General features: G+C 52.4%; 1 protein-coding gene across 3 annotated transcripts in view; it reads left to right on the forward strand.

Annotated features, from left to right (window-relative positions):
- Positions 1-15,473, forward strand: part of CSNK1G2 (casein kinase 1 gamma 2) — a 43,109-nt gene that overhangs the window by 15,394 nt on the left and 12,242 nt on the right. For all 3 annotated transcript variants that reach the window (XM_083880144.1, XM_083880145.1, XM_083880146.1), the window contains exon 2: positions 10,826-11,322. In XM_083880144.1, coding sequence (XP_083736270.1) covers positions 11,136-11,322 — 187 coding nt within the window. In that variant the 5' untranslated portion in view covers positions 10,826-11,135. The remainder of the gene's footprint in view (positions 1-10,825; positions 11,323-15,473) is intronic.

Consider the following 15,473-nt stretch of genomic DNA (forward strand, 5'->3'; position numbering starts at 1 on the left):
TTGTTCTGCTCTGAAACTTTTCAGATTTGGTGTCGGTAGAGCAGTCTTGTGCTTTATGCTCTGGGCGTGGGTGGATTAAAAGCAATGTTGAGTCTTGACTAGAAAGGAAATCTTTGCAGACTCCTTCCCAAGATGAGCACATGTGTGATAATGGATCTGTGCAAGAACTGGGCAGGATGGGACTGGTTGGAAAATGTAAATATAAATGTATGGCTAGGGGAGCAAGAGAAGCAGAAGCTTCAGGATGGGACTGGTAAACACCATTTTGCTGGCCAGCTGCTGTAGAGTTTTGGAAGGCAGCTGGTTCCTCTCTGCAGCTCAGTTTTCCAGCAGCAACATGGATTTAATTAGTATCCGGTGTCTCCCTGGAGCTTGCTGCGTTGCGGGTGTATTGTCTTGTTTAAATGGAAAACCCCGTGGCAGAGCCGCCAAACCCAGCACATGTGAGGGGCTGAAAGCTGAGACCACTGGGTTGAGTCAGTGGCTGTGTGAGAAATCCCTGAGAGGATCCAGCTCCTGCCGTGGCGAGTGGGGGCTCGAGAGAAACGTCACATCTTGGCCAGGGTGACTGTGCATCCCACGGAAGCGCCGGAGCAGATGGGAAGGAATGAATCCCTGGGAGCTGGACTCTACTGTCCTTTTAAGGTCTCCAGGCCAGAGACTCAGCTTTGTCCGTAGTGAACTTCCTTTCTTCCGGTGCTACAAACTCTGGCTTAGTAAAACCGAAACCAATTTGACATCCTAACTGGCTTTTTCTGCGTTGAACTGGTGAGATAGATTCTGCAGAACCGCTGTGCGGGCAGAAAGCAAACCTGTGCCTTTGTTGTTCAGAAGGAGATTTCCTGCTCTGGTTACCTGTCTGCTACCTGTGCCCTTCCTCTTACGGTAAGAGCTAAGCGAGTTGCAGTTTCCCAGGCAGAAACTGTTCCGTGTGAGCAGGGACACCACAGTGATGCTGGCACAAGCAGTGGGGCAGTGGGCTGGAGGTGGGTCATTTGCTCATCTTGACATCTTCCACCTCCATGCCAGAACTTTTCCTGGCCCAGCAGCCCGAGGATGGCTGTTGCTGGTCATGGGGAAGGGATGGGAGCGAAAGGTGATGGTAACATCCCAGACGCATCATGGCAGGCTGGATTGAAAGGTGGGAATCAGGTGCCAATTGCTCCCTGACTCCCTCATGCAACCTGGGGTTTTGCACTCCCACCACCCACAGTGCTTTGGTGTTCCTCCTGTTTCCATGCAATGGATTCTGCATGGGGACCATGGGAATGGTCCCAAGATGGGCATGGCCAAGAACTGAGAAAGGGCTGCCCTTGGGCTTCGTTGGGTGCAGTCATGTCAGAAAAGGTGTAAATCAAAATGCAGACTCTTTTGTGGGGTCTGAAAAGTCAGCCAAAAAGCTGCTTCCTTTCAAGTAATTTCTCATGGAGCTTCAGTGTGTTTTCTGGTTATGAATCCTGCAACTGGATATTTAAATTTGTGCCTGATGAACCCAGAAAGGTGAATCAACTCTCTTGGGCACTTGGTTCATCGATGGGTTTGTCCAGCTTGGGCTGGGTTTGTTATTTCCAGACTTAGATAGGGTCTTATTTTAGCATGTGTGTATTTACTGTTATTATTTTTCCTAGAGAAGTATTTTCTGCTTTTTGCTTGGTTCCTGTGCTGCTGCTGAAATTTCCATCATGGTATTTCCAGCTCCTTGGTGGAGCACAGTTTAATATTTTCCACCCAGGTGTAGCTGCTTTGGATGAGGATCCAAGGAAAAGAGTGAAATTGTGCATTGGGCTGGGAGTGAATTGGCAGCTCATAGGAGTGGAGATGCTTCATGAAGGTGTTTTTTTTTTTTTTTTTTTTTTTTTTTTTTTTTGGTTTTTTTTTTGGTTTTTTTTTTTTTTTTTGTGGCTGCTAAGAGATTTAGAAGTGCCCTTATTCTGCAGGCTGGTTTCAAAAACATGAAGATCTGTGTTGTTCTGGATTTGGACTGTCCAAAGCACATTGATTTCTTTCTGCTCATATGTGCAGGGAGCAAATGTTCATCAAAGAGTCCCACTCCTGTTGGTTGAAGAGGGGCCTGGTTCCTCCTCAGATATTTTTGGGTGCAAAATGACTCCTGCTGAGCTGCTGCTGGAAAGCTGACACTTGTGCACACACATACTGCTGCCAGGCAGGGATTCTCCTCATCCACCCTGAGCTGTGGTGTGAGCGGTGAGTGTTTGAAGTGAAGTTTTCCAGCTGCTGCTCCAGGGGTGTTCTGGCACGTGGCTTGTGCAGCCCTTCTGTGCTTACCTTGAAAGGAGGAATTTTTTTGGGTTAGGATTCCACCAGCATAGGGACTTCACACCAGCTCTTGAGTGGTGCCTTATGGTTCCATTGGAAACTGAAAACTCTGCTACTGGTGGTTTGCCCCCATCTTTTACTTCTTTTTTAAATTCTGTTGTGTTTGGAGAACAGTTTCAGTTTTGCTTCCACTCCCTGTAGGAGCCCTTGCACATGGGGACGCTGTGCTCACTCTGGGTCCAGGAGCACACCCAGCTCATGGGCTGCAGGAGCCTGGGAAGGTTGGGCTGGAATTTGAGGAACAGCTGAGATTTTGCTTTCAAGGCAGCCTGATGGGTTTGCATGTCACCTGGTGTCCCTTAGAGATCTCTGTGAAACCACACACAAGTCATTACTGGGTACGTTGTGAGTATCTGTTTGCGGGTGAGACTCTGAGGTGGGAAGCATGACCCTCCTTCAGCAGAAGCGTTTCCCTGCTGCCTTGTTGAAACTCTGCTCTCCTCATTGATACAGAGGGAATGGTTGACACAAACATTAAGAAAAATATTGAAAATTCATAGCAATCCATTAAAAAGCCATATTTGGGTTCAGAGGCTGGGAGAAAATAACTTTGAAACAATTTGGAGCTTGATTTGTTGTAGGTTAAGAGCTGACCAGAGTTCATAGTGTCAAAAGTCTCCTGGGGAAGGGAATAACCAGTAACAAGAGAACATTTCTAATTTAGAGAAAAGTTTAATAGACATGAGAGCTGGAATAGGAAGCCAGAAAAAAAATCCATCTTCTTTATGGCACAGCTAAACTCTAGGGAAAAAAATAAATGCTTTATTATTATTTTTAAAATTATTTTTAATTAATTTTTTTCATCATCTGGTTTTGTGCCTTGGATGTTTTTATGAATGTGGCTAAGAGCCATGGATGGATACCTGGGTGAAACCCTGAGGTGTTGGGGCTGACTGATGGCCTGTGCTGGGAGCAGGGCAGCACCTGCACGTGGTAACTTCTGTAGTATGTAACAGGCTCGTCCCATTCCTGCCTTGTTTGCTGAAGTCAGTTTTATTTGTCTGTTCTGTTTTGTTTGTTACCAGTGCGGCTGGAGGTGATGGTGTGTCTGATTGTTTGCTCTGAGAGTGGATTTATGTTTTTAATTCCGGTGCTGGGAGCATTGTTGGCTATGTCTGTCCCTGGGGCCATGCAAGGGGATGGCCAGATCCTGGCCATAGGACACTGGCTGGGCTGGGGGTGGCAGGAGTGCCCTGTGCCCACTGCTCTGGGAGCTGGGTGTGATCCTCTGACTTCACAGACATGCTGTGTTCTCAGTAAAGAGCTGGGAAGCCAGGAAAGGAGGAGAGGTTTGGAACAAGGATGCTGGGATCATGCTGGATTAAAAGCTTTGCTGCCACAGTTCAGGGTTTTTGTGGGTTGATTGTTTCTGCTGTTTTTTTTTTTTTTTTTTTTTTTTACTCTGAACACTAGAAGAAATTCTGATAAACACATTAGCCTCTGCTTTATTTTTGTCTTTTCAAGAAAGAATTTGGATGGAAAAAAGCCTGTTTTAGACAAACTGCCCATGCAGATTTCTTAATTGTAAATATTAGGGTGCCAGAGTGAAAACCCACTTTTTTTTTTTGATGAGAGGGAAATCAGTCAGCACTGTCAGTGCTTGAAGCACTCCTGGTGCAGTGACCATGGTGACAGCTGTGTCTGCCGTGTCATCGATGACTCAGCTTGGTGGCACCGCATGGATGAGCCAGGTCCACGTTTGGGGGACAAGGGGTGCAGCAGAGTCAGGGAGGTGGGCTGAGGGCTGCTCTGTGGGACCAGCTGGCTGTGGGCCTCTTGTGGGGATCCAAGCAGTGGATTTGTGACCACTGGATATTCCCTGGCCTGTGTTCAGGCAGCAGCAGCACAGGTGGGTTGGGTGGGTTTCACAGGATGCTGTTCCCGTCTGGTGGGGCAGTTCCTTCAGTTCTGGGTTCTTGTCTCTGCAGATGCCTTGAAGCAGGCAGGGGGGGCTTTCTGAGCTCTCAGCACTGTTCAAAAGCTGAAAAAGAGCCAGACATCTCTCCAGGGACCTCAAATGGAGGAGGCGGATGTAAGGAAGTTATCCCAGTGTAACAGGCAGAACGTGAAGGGCCAGGGACTCAGTACACTCCCAGATCACCGGGGAAGGGGTGGCAGAGCCAAGAGCTCTTAAATCCCTGGAGCTGAGCTGCGAGGCTCCCCCGGCTCTCGGAACGCGCTGCACGTTCCGCCCGGGTTCCCCGGTGGCTCTACATCAGCAGTTAAGTAACAAACTATTTAACAAGAGCTTCCTGTTGTGCTGACACCAACAGCAACGTACAAAGGAGCAAGCGGAGTAAACAGAGCTGTGCTGGCTCCTGCCTCACTGGAGCCTGGAAAAAGGGTTGGAGATGGGGAGGAGGCTGGGGTGCCATGGCTTCTGAACCCAACCTGCTGGGCCAGGGATGATGTTCTTGTGGCTGCATTTGGCAGAAATTGCGGGGAAAGTGGCTGCCTCCAGACTGCTGGTTTTTAAGGGTATTTCTGGGCTGGATAAAGGCCCCTTCACCCCTTGCCCTGCTGCTCCAACTCCTCCACAGGTGCTGTCCCCAGAGTGGAACAGCCCATCCTCCATCCTGACAGGGTGAGCACAGCTCTCAGAGCTCTAGATGTGAGCATCTCACATCCAGAACTCCCATCTCCAGCAGGTTCCTGGAGTTCCTCATTCAGAGCACTGAAACTCCTGGTTTCTTGAGGGATCCAGAGGAAATGGGGCTAGAACAAGCCAGTCTTCCTTTGCCATAAGAAATGTTCTGCTATCCTGGTAGGGTTTGTTTGAATCTCCCATGACTGGAGCTGTTGTTGGTGAAGATCCAAGGTGGAGTGAGCTATGGGGGCTGCACAGCCCCTCTGCCTCTCCAGCCCATGGAGGAAACTTCCTTGTAAGGTGAGGATGAGTTTTCTCCAAACAGCACATCCCATGGACCTGAGTTCCAGCCTGTTAAGCTGCTGTGCCCAGCTCAGAGGAGAGGTACATGTCCAAGGGTGGAGGAAGCTCAGGAAATCTCTCTGGAGTCTGTTAGATGGTCACTTGGTGTATTATTGGCTGGATGATCACGCTCTAAGTGGAGACCAGTGACAAGTGGTGTCCTCAGGGGTTGGTACTGGGACCTGTGCTGTTACATCTCTGCTGGTGACATGGACAGTGGGACTGAGGGTACCCTCAGCAAGTTGACTGCTGACACAGAGCTGTGTGGAGCAGGCTCATGCTGGAGGGGAGGAGTGGGGCATCCACAGGGACCTAAAGAGGTGGAATTGTGCCCAAACTGATGAAATTCAACGAGGTCAAGTACAGGGTCCTGCCATGGGCTGGGACAATCCCAAGCACAAGCACAGGCTGGATAAAGAATGGATGGAGGTCAGCCCTGGAGAGAGGGCTTTGGGGACTTTGATGGATGAGAAACTTGACGTGACCCAACCTTGTGAGCTGGCATTATGTCTTGGCTGTACCCACTGCAGGGCTCCCATGGGAAGGTTGGTGAAGCTTTCCATGACCCCCTCTTTTGGGAGAGCTTTTTGTGTGGTGGCACAGCTTTCCCTGCTCCATCACGAGCAGGGCTGTCTCTGCAGGCTGGAACATGTGTTTAACAACAAACCCTTGCAGACATCATTTGGGACCGTCTGTAGCTCGCTCTTAAAGATGTTTAAAGACTTTGCTTTGTTTTAAGACTTTTGATCCTCCTGTAAGCTCAGCCTCTTCAACTTTTAGAATTTATTGGGATTTGGTTTCAGTTGTATAAGGCCACTGGTTGCTTTTTGGTCTGGATTTTTTTGCTGGGAGCCAGCTGATGGGTCATCCTTTGGGACATTGGGGTATTCGTGATTATTTTTAGCCTTTAATTGGCAGTGATCTGTTCTTGGAGCTGCAGAGTGTCAAGGGCTTTTCTCTTTGTGCTCTCAAGAAGCTTTCCTTTCTCTTTCATCTGGATGCAGCTGTGTTTCTCTTTTGCTTACAGAGCACAGTACATGGGGAACCCAGTTCCAAGAACCATCCCAAAGGCTGGTAGGGCTCAGGGAGCAGCACCCGGGGATGCTGGCTGCTCCAGGACACCTGGGCCCTGTTCCAGGCAGCACCATGGACCTGCTCCCTGACCTTCACCAGCCACTTCCCTGCTCCAGGCCGCTATTTTTTCCCTCTTCCTCCCCCCTTTTGTCTTGCCCCGTTTAGCTGTAACCTCTTTCGGGCAGGAACACGGTGTGTGTGTTCATATAAAGGGCTGAGAACAATGTGCCCCAGATGGTTTGTACAAGTGCCTTCTCGGCAGCCACAGGGTTTCATTCTACAGGAAAGAAATTCTTAAAAATACAACTCCTCAGCATCTTATACTTGCAAATGTGGGCAGGAACTTCCCGAGCCTTGATATTTTGGTCCAAGTCACAGAGACAAGGGGTAGCACTAGAACTGCAGCTTTTCTTCTTTTAAAGAAAAAAACAAGTCCCTCCAACCCCAATTCCCCTTTTCTCACCCTTATGTCTGCAGGGAAAAGCTTGTAAATGTGACTGGAGCAGCTCTGACCTGCTTAAAACCAGATGGCAAAGAAACAGGACCCAATATTTCAACAAAAGCACTATGAGCTCCCTCTTGGAAATCAGAGGGTGTGTGGGCTTGCCCCCTGTTTATGGCACTTTCAGTGCTTCTGAGGTTCTGTTTCGGGGGTGCTGAGGCACTTGCACTTGCCTGCAGTTTGTTTCCCTTCCAGGATCCCTGGTTCAGGGCACTGGCACTGCAAACACCATAAGACGACAGCTTGCTTTGGAATTTCTTCTGCCAAACTTCAGGCCAATTAATTTTTTTTTCCTTATTTATCCCACTCCCTCACAAAGAGAGAAACAAGTTTTCTTAGTCTCAGCTTGCATCAGATTTGATTCCAGGCCAAAAAATCCAGCCTAGAAGGTGCTTTCCTGAGGCTGCTTGCCTCACTGTGACCTTTTGGGAGAGGATTCCTGTGCAAAATGGAACTATGTGGCATCAGTTTTATCCAGGGAATCTTCCCCATGGTGCTGTTGCCTGGGGAGGATGGGTCAGGTCTGGGTTCCTGTTACCCATCCAAAGGCTGCTGTGTTTTAACAAACACAGGGGTTTTTTGCTTCAGAGCAATGGGAGTCCTGGGCTTTTACCAAAAGTTTCTGTTTCTAATTAGGTTGTTCTCAATTTTAAAGACCAGTGATCCCTTTATGGCACAGTGTGGAAAACCTGAGCAGTCACTGACACTGCACAGAGGTGGGTCCTGCTTTTGTCCTGAGGCCCAGGGAGCAACTGTGTCTCCTTGGCACTCCTGGGGTGAGAAAATAAATTCCTCCCAGCCCTTGGCTCATGCATGGGGGAGGCTGGTGGGCAGAGTGTGAAGGAGCATCCTTGCCCTGGCCTGACTCACACAGATGCAGTTCAGGGACTTCCTGCTGCTCTGACCACCCAGCTTGGGAAAGGGGGAATTACAGCATGGCAGTCCCAGCATGGGGGGCTGGGCTGTAGCCTCACTGGATACGAATCTGGCCCAGATGCCTGAAATTGGGGTTTGGAGCTGGGCCCCTCCAGGAGGGCTGCTCCTGAGGCTCCGCAGGCAGGGCCAGAGTTGTGTTGTGCTGCTCCCTGCATTTGTCTGGGCTGGGCGAAGGCAGCACAGTCTCTCTGTGCTCACAGGAAACAGGATTTAATTTTTCCCTTCTGTCTCACTTCATTGTCTGAAATTCCCTTGCAGAGGCTGGCCCATAACTCTTCAAAGAAAATAATCCCAAGCGCCGGGGCTGGAGCTCCCTCGGCTCTGGCTGTCGGCCGCCTGACTCTGTGCAAACAGTCTGGGCCTGGAATCCCCTGGGACTGAGCATAAAGGTCTGATTCAGAATGAAAACAGGTTATGGAGCAGCAGGGCCTGTGCATCACCAGCTGCTCCCCTTTCCCACCGTGTGGCTGGAGCCATGTCCAGGGAAGGCAGCTCCCAAATGCCAGGCGAGAGCTGCCTGCTCTGGGAGCTGGGAGGCCATGGGGGAACGGCTCCCGGTCTCCTGTGGAGGTGGGAGAAGCATGAGGAGGTCGGGAGGGCAGCCCCATGTGCTGAACCCAGAGCGGAAATCATTGGGGGAGCGAAGAATGAGCAGGATGTCACGTGTGGGCCGTGCGCGCTCGGGGCTGGGGCAGAACAAAGCGCAGGGAAGCCCTGCTCCTGCCGCTCCCACCCCGCTTCCTGCTGGCACGGACACGCTGCTGGGGGAAGGGAGCATCGGGGCAGGAGCCAGCCCGTGGCTGCCCACCTTTGGGAGAGCTGGACGGCTCCCTGTGCCTCAGTTTCCCTCAGCTGACGTGTGCTGGGTGCAGCAGAATGATCTCCAGTTGTTGGTGTGCTGGGGGTGGCCTCAGAGGGCCAGCCTGCTGTGCTCTAGGGATGCTCCGGAGGTGTTGGAGGGAGACTGGAGCCTGTGGGGGCAGGAGGGGGCTCCCATGATGCATGAAAGCCTATTCTCCTGTGCTTGGACAGGCAGGTCCCACAAGTGGGACCTCAGCACTCTGTGCCTTTGGAGCAGCTCTGGTCCCTCCTGGAGAGCTGTGGCAGTGTGCCAGGATGCTGTGGAAAGTGAGGATTCGGTGTCAGGAGAGGGCTGGGAGCAGGACAGCCCTAGGGGGCTGCCTCAGGTGCTGTCCTGGCCATGGACCCTTGTACAGCCAGCTCTTCCCCCTGCTGAGCTCTGGCTTTGGTGTCTTTTTCTCTAGGGTGCTCTTAGAGCTCCCATATTTCCCTCTGTGCACCCTTGAGCACAACCTTTTTTTTTTTTTTTTTTTTTTTGTTATTAATAGCTATTGAGAGCCAATAAAAAGTTTTACAGGGTTTGGCCAAGCATCAGAGCTCGCAGTGTGTTCATTTCCTGGGGCTGAGCGCTGGAGGGGGGGTTTGCTTGGATAACCCACAGGGTCAGCGAGAGTCTGCGGCACTGGGGGCTCCTGGGAGGCTTTTAGTGGTGTCACAGGGGCCTGGAGAGGAGCAGAGGGAGGTGGGGAGGGGGAGAAGGGGGTTAGGGGCAGGGTAAAGGAGGGATAGGAGGTTGGCAAGGGTCTGGCTGAAAGCAAAACCAGAGTGGTGGGTCTCTCATGTGCTCTCTCAGTGTGTGCCCAAATCCTGCCTGACCCTCTGTGTCCATGTTTAGCTTCCTTACTGTCCTTCCTGCCTCCCACACTGGCATCCCTGTGAGGAGGTACCCAGCCTGACCTTCCCCCAGGGCAGGAGAGTCCCACTCTGATGGAATGCTGGAGGGAGGGAGAGAACAGTTCCCTCTTGGGCACCTGGTTCCTTGAGCGCAGAGCGGGTCAATGGTTCTTTTCATCCCAGTCTTGTGTCCAGAAGGAAGCAAGGGGTTGGTGTGGCCTTGATGTCAGGCTGTTGTACCTGTGTGAGGACAGGCAGTTGCACAGGGATGTGTATGGAGCCAGAGTCATGGAATCATGGAGTAGTTTGGGTTGGAGAGACCTTTAAAAGTCAACTCGTCCAGCCCCTGCCATAGCAGGGCTGTGCACATGGGAAGCAGCTCCCTAGTTCAGGAGGCTGAGCTGATTCTTGCCTGCGAGGGAGGAGAGGGGAACCTAGAATAACAACCCCACCAGCAGCACAGGGCTTCCCAGCAGCCTCACTGGGAGCACACAAGGCAGGCAAGGTGCTGCACCCCTGAGCAAACAAGTTCCCACCAGCATCATTTGCTCTGGTGAGTGTCACAGCATTCGCCCAGGCTGCAGCCAAGGGGCCTCACTCCCAGCTTTGCAGTTAAAATCAAGGTTGGTTGATAAGAGCAGAGAAAGAAGCAGTGGGATGTTAGTAAGTTCCTGTTTGCCAAGTGGGTGTTTTCCCCCGGCCCACATGGGCTGTGGGGGGTGCCCTGAATGTGGCTGTTCCCCAGGAACCATGTCCTGGGCAGGGCTGCTGGCACAGGATCCTGGCCCACCACAGTGGAGGCTGCTGCTGGAGTGGGAAGCACTCCAACTCCACTGGCCCCTGCCCCTGCATCCACAGGGACTCTCCCAGCCAGGTGAAATCATTTTCACTCCATGGGCAGCCCCATGCCTGGCATGGTGTGCCTGTAATGCTGGGTTCACGTGTCCTCTGCTCTTGGGGGCTCTTAGAGTCCCTGGGTGATGCCTCTGAATGGTTCCAGAAGCTGCCAGCAGCCCTTCCCTGTGGGGACAGTTTTGTCCCTGCATCACTCTTGGCTGGCTTCAACATGGAGACACTCATCAACCATTTCACCTCCAGCTGACCAAGCTCTTTTAAAATTCATTTATTTGTTTATTTAAACCAACATCTCAGGCATGAGGCACTCTGGGACCTGATGTTTATCCCAGCTTCTCCCACCCTTCAACTGTGGCACTATCATTGCTGTAGGAATTATCTATCTGCAGGGAAGGTGCTGGAGGGGCTCTGCAGAGCTGGGAGCAGGAGCCTGGAGCCCACAACCCTCTGTTGTCCTCTGCCTGCTCTTACTGATTTCTCCCTCTCCTTTTCCACAGCTGGGAGACCGAGGAGCTGCGCTGGGAGGACCCTGTCTGCAGGATGTTCTCTCCACCAAAGAACTCCCTGTGACCAGCGATGATGACAGTCCCGGCGGGACCTTGGGAAGCACTAACATTTCAGTAGCCCAGCATCCGTGGACGGCCTCTTACCCCTCCTTCTCCAGACCCCGCCCTCCCACCGCTCACCGGGATGGTGTATTAACCAAGAGGAGCCCTGCTTCTTTCCTCCTCACCCTTCCATTTTCGGCAGCTCTGGGATTTGTATGGCAGCAGCGTAACCGTGGAGAGGCCGGGGTATCACAAACTTATGGATTTTGATAAGAGAGGAGGGAAAGGGGAGCTGGAGGAAGGTAAAAGGATGTCCAAGACAGGTGGAGGAAGGAGTGGTCATGGAGGCCGTGGTGCTGGAACCAACTCGGGAGTCTTAATGGTGGGTCCCAACTTCCGTGTCGGCAAGAAGATTGGATGCGGCAATTTCGGGGAGCTCCGTCTAGGTGAGAAGGGTCATCTTTGTCCTCACTGTACCCACTCATGCTGGGATTGCCCTGGCGTCTTCCTCCTGCAGTGAGAGGAGCTGGCACAGACTGTGGCCATGGGCACTGACAGGCTACACAGAGTTGAAGCGTTGTCCCTTGCAGGTAGCCCTTGTTTTGTCACAGAGGTTCCACTTCCTTAACCCTTTCACACTGTGCTTGATCTACCAAGGCCCATCCCAACCCGAAGTACTGATTGCAGAGGTGTTTTCCATCACCTCCCTATGCCTGTCACTCTCTGGGTCTCTCAGGGAAAATGCTACAGTCTGGATCTGTCTGTTGTAAGTGGTGGTGGCTGTGGAGTTCTGGGTGTCCTCCAAATCCAGGAACACTGTTTGAGGAATGATTCAGGAGATGCCACTGTGTGCTCAGCAAATCTCACTCCACTTGTGCTCCGGGTGCTACCCTCCTGCTGTGCCTTAGGACAGGGGATGGAGCATGGGTGCCTGAGGGATGTTCACTCTGCTGGGACAAACATCTAGGGAGGAGAATCTGTGTTTTATCGTGGGTAAATTCTTCAGTCGTTCAAACTGGTTGTTTGAGAGACTCTCCTGAAATTCTATGCAGGGCAGAGAAAGGGAGGAATAAAACCCAAGCATCTTCCAGAGTCACTTTCTATTTTGAACCAAGTTTATCAGGAAACTCCTCAAGCAAACTCCTGTTTGGAGGGTGGGGAGGTTACTCCTCTCTCAGGACTGGGAATGTCCCTGGAGACCTTCAGCAAGCTGTTAACCCTTTGCTTGACATCAGGCAGGGCCCAGCAGCGCAGTCTGGATGTCTCCAGGAAGACACATTGGACGTGTGGGTGAAGTCCCTGCCAGCTGTAGCACTTGGCTGTGAGTGCTTTGGGAAGGGGCTTGTGCTCTGGGAAGAGGAGCAGAGCCTGTGACAGCCACAGGCCTCGTTGCTCCATGATACTTTAAGCAGTGCCTTCTCAAACCAAGCTCTGAGCTAAACCTGCCCTGAGCTAAACCTGACCATGGGCCCGGGGAGGAGCCGTGGCAGCCCTGGCTCGGGTGGGGTCGGCTCCCACCTCCCTCTGTGGGGAGTTAATGTCAGCTCTTCCCGGTGTGACAGACTGGCTGGTGCCAGGCTCACCCATCCCATCCCTACACTTCCCGGCGGGATTGCCGCGTAATTGCAGAGCTGGGGAAGTGCTCTGGTTAAAATCCAGCCAAGCAGTTCTCATGTTCAGCTGTCTCTCCTGGTGTCATGAGGAGCTCTGAGCCTTCCTCCAGACCCAGGGCTTGTGGAAGGAGAGGTACTGGGGGATTTTGCCACAACAGCTGCTCCTTTCAGTTCCCCAGATGGATCTGGATACTCCTGCTGCCAGTGCCTCCCTGAGCTGTGCAGGGTCCACCTGTGTCCTTGCACCTCCTATTCCTTGCTTGTATTGCATAGTGGGTCCGTGTTTCTGGGTGAGCTGGATCCCAGGATCCTGCTCTAGGCAGGAGCTGGAGCAGTGTTGCTTTGCTGTGCTCAGTGCTAGGGATCAGTGTGACCTCCCTGCCTTGGCCTCCCCCTTATTTTCCAGGGGCAGCAGCAAGGGGACGTGAGTCTCACATGGATCTGAGGAATGTCTGTCAAACTGACAGTGAGGTTGCTGCAGGGACCTGGGAGCGGTTGGGCTCGGTTTGATTGTGGCTCCAGGGACGAGCAGTGAGCTCTCGCTCCAGGGCTCCACAGTGGTCGATTCTCACAGTGGGAGTTTGTCCTTGCCACCAGCAAGAGAAGCTTCCAGTCCCTTCACGTGGCTTTTTATTTTGCTCTGTCACACCCTGCAGTGCCTGGCCATAATATGATACAGGCCTGAGCACAAGATCTCATCACAGTAGTGGAAGCCACAGCTATGTGGCTTCTTTCCTAAAATCACATCTCTCTTCCTTAGGTGTGCCTTCAAACTGCATCAGGGCTCAGGAATGCTGTCAGGATTTAGGGATTCCTTCAACTGCAGATGAATGGCAAGGGACCAGAGGGCTCCTGCTGTGAAGTGGTGGCATGAGCAGGGATGCTGCCCAGCTCTTGCTGGGCACTCAGCTTTCCACTGGGAATAGAGAATTCAGTCCTCAAAGCTTTAGCGTCCTTGAGGACTGAATTCTCTATTCAGCTCAGCATTTAAAACTGCACCTCAGTATTTAAAAGCTCCCAGATCTTTTTTGACCTTTTTCCTTTTATAACAAAGGCTGTGAGATCTTGAAAAAATATACCTGGAGGTGTACCTGACTCCTCCAGGTACAAGGGGTGGGGATGGAGGAAGGGGACATTGTCTTTCTCAGAAAGGTACCACTTTACCCTATTTCTCCACCATGCTGAGAAGCATGTGGTGATCTGTCCTTAGGGTGCTTCAGCTCAGCTGCCCCAGGTAGAGACAAATGCCCACCCATGTAGGAGGTGTCCAAAATCATGTGATCTGTTTAAAGATGAAATATAAAAAAACAATTGGCATAAGGCATTTGTGGGAAACCAGAAGGGGAATGACGTGGGCAGGAGTTGTGGCTGAGCCAGGGCTGTGCATTTCAATCCTGCTTCTCCTTGTCCCTGCTGGCCTTGGCATCCTGGGCAATGCAGGGACGTGGTGCCAGTGCCAGTCCCAGTCTGGCAGTGCTGCCAGCCAGTTCCGCACTGGACCAGCATGACTGGAGAGCTGGGCTGCAAGCTGGAGCAGGGTGGCTACTCCAGCCCTCTGGCACAGAGGGGCAGGCTTATGTTGTGCAGGTATTGGGTCCTGTTAACTTCTTATGTACTGGAGCTTCACCCTGGGCTAATGAGTGCTCATCCCTTCCCTGCTAGCCTCCAGCCATGGTCCAGCTCCAGCCCAGCTCTTCCTGGGGCTTTCCAGCAGCATCCCTGGGCAGTGCCCACTGCCTGCAGCCCCTGAGCTCCCCCTGCCCATGTGCTGCCCACAGCCAGCCCCACTCCATGCCAGGGTGAGACGCTGCCCTCTGAAACACAAGGCAGCAGGACACTGGTGGCAGTGAGTGACTGGAGTGTGGCTGGTGGCTTGTGTGCCCTGGCACTGGGCATGGCCGAGCTGCAGCCCTGCCAGCTCCCTGCCAACTCCCTGCGCCCCGGGAGCGGGGCCAGCACACTCACAGGGAGGGTTTGTTGGACCAGGTTCCCCTTAGCAGCTATGAGGAATGCTTGGGATGAACTGGGATAGGGGGAGAGGAGGAAAACCCAGACATTAAGCAGAAAGGTCAAAACTGAGCCTTAAGCACCTGGAGATTGTTTGCTGGTGCAGGGCTGCCTCAGAGCCAGGAATTGCCCTTAGTCCTGGCATGCTCCCTGAGGGCCCCTTCCTGAGCCTGGCCCAAGGCTGGTGTTCCTGCCAGGCTGTGCCATGGAGCCACCCCAGGGCAGCCTCAGCCTAGAGCTGCTTCTGTTCTTCCAGCAGTAAACTCCTGCAAATGTGCTTTTTGCAGCTTCTCAGTGCCCACCCCTCTCCCCCAGCCTCCTGCATGCATTGCTGCTGGCAGCTTGGAGCCACAGCAACTGTTTTCCTTCAACATTAAAAGCTGGAAATTAATTCTCTTTTAAAGTAAATTCGGGATTTTGGAGGGAAGAACACGGGGGGTGAGTCTGTTTGCAGTGTGTGAGCCAGGAGCAGGTCACTGCTGCATCTGGACCAGGGCCATGCCCCAGCACAAGGGTCACATGCGGGTACTGTGGACATTCCCAAGCTCTCCTGAGCTGTGGCTCTCAGCCCTGTCCTGCAGCCTCCCAGGAACTCACAGGGAGTTACTTGGGGCCACGAGAGGTGCCTCGAGCACACTTCTCGTGACCTCATTCCTGTCTTGGGCTCTGCAGAGACCTCCCTATGAGCACCTGCAGCGTGGCCAAGAGCTCAGCCACCTCCCTCCTGTGGTTGGAGCCACAGACCCACCACATGCCAAAGGTGGCACATGGGTGTCTTTGGAGGCTTTGGGAGAGAGGAACCCACACAATTCCTGTTGCTCCTGCCTCCCTTGCTGAAGGCTCAGACTTACTTTTTCTCCTGGTTCTTCAGACCCTCCTCTAGAGAAGGTCAAGCTGTAAAATAACATTTTTCTTCTGATGATGTTAAACCCCAGTGCTCCACAGAGCTGTCATTACTTGGCCTGGTGCAGCCACTG

The sequence above is a fragment of the Zosterops lateralis genome (assembly GCF_965231275.1).
Source record: "Zosterops lateralis genome assembly, chromosome: 29".
Taxonomy (NCBI): Eukaryota; Metazoa; Chordata; class Aves; order Passeriformes; family Zosteropidae; genus Zosterops; species Zosterops lateralis.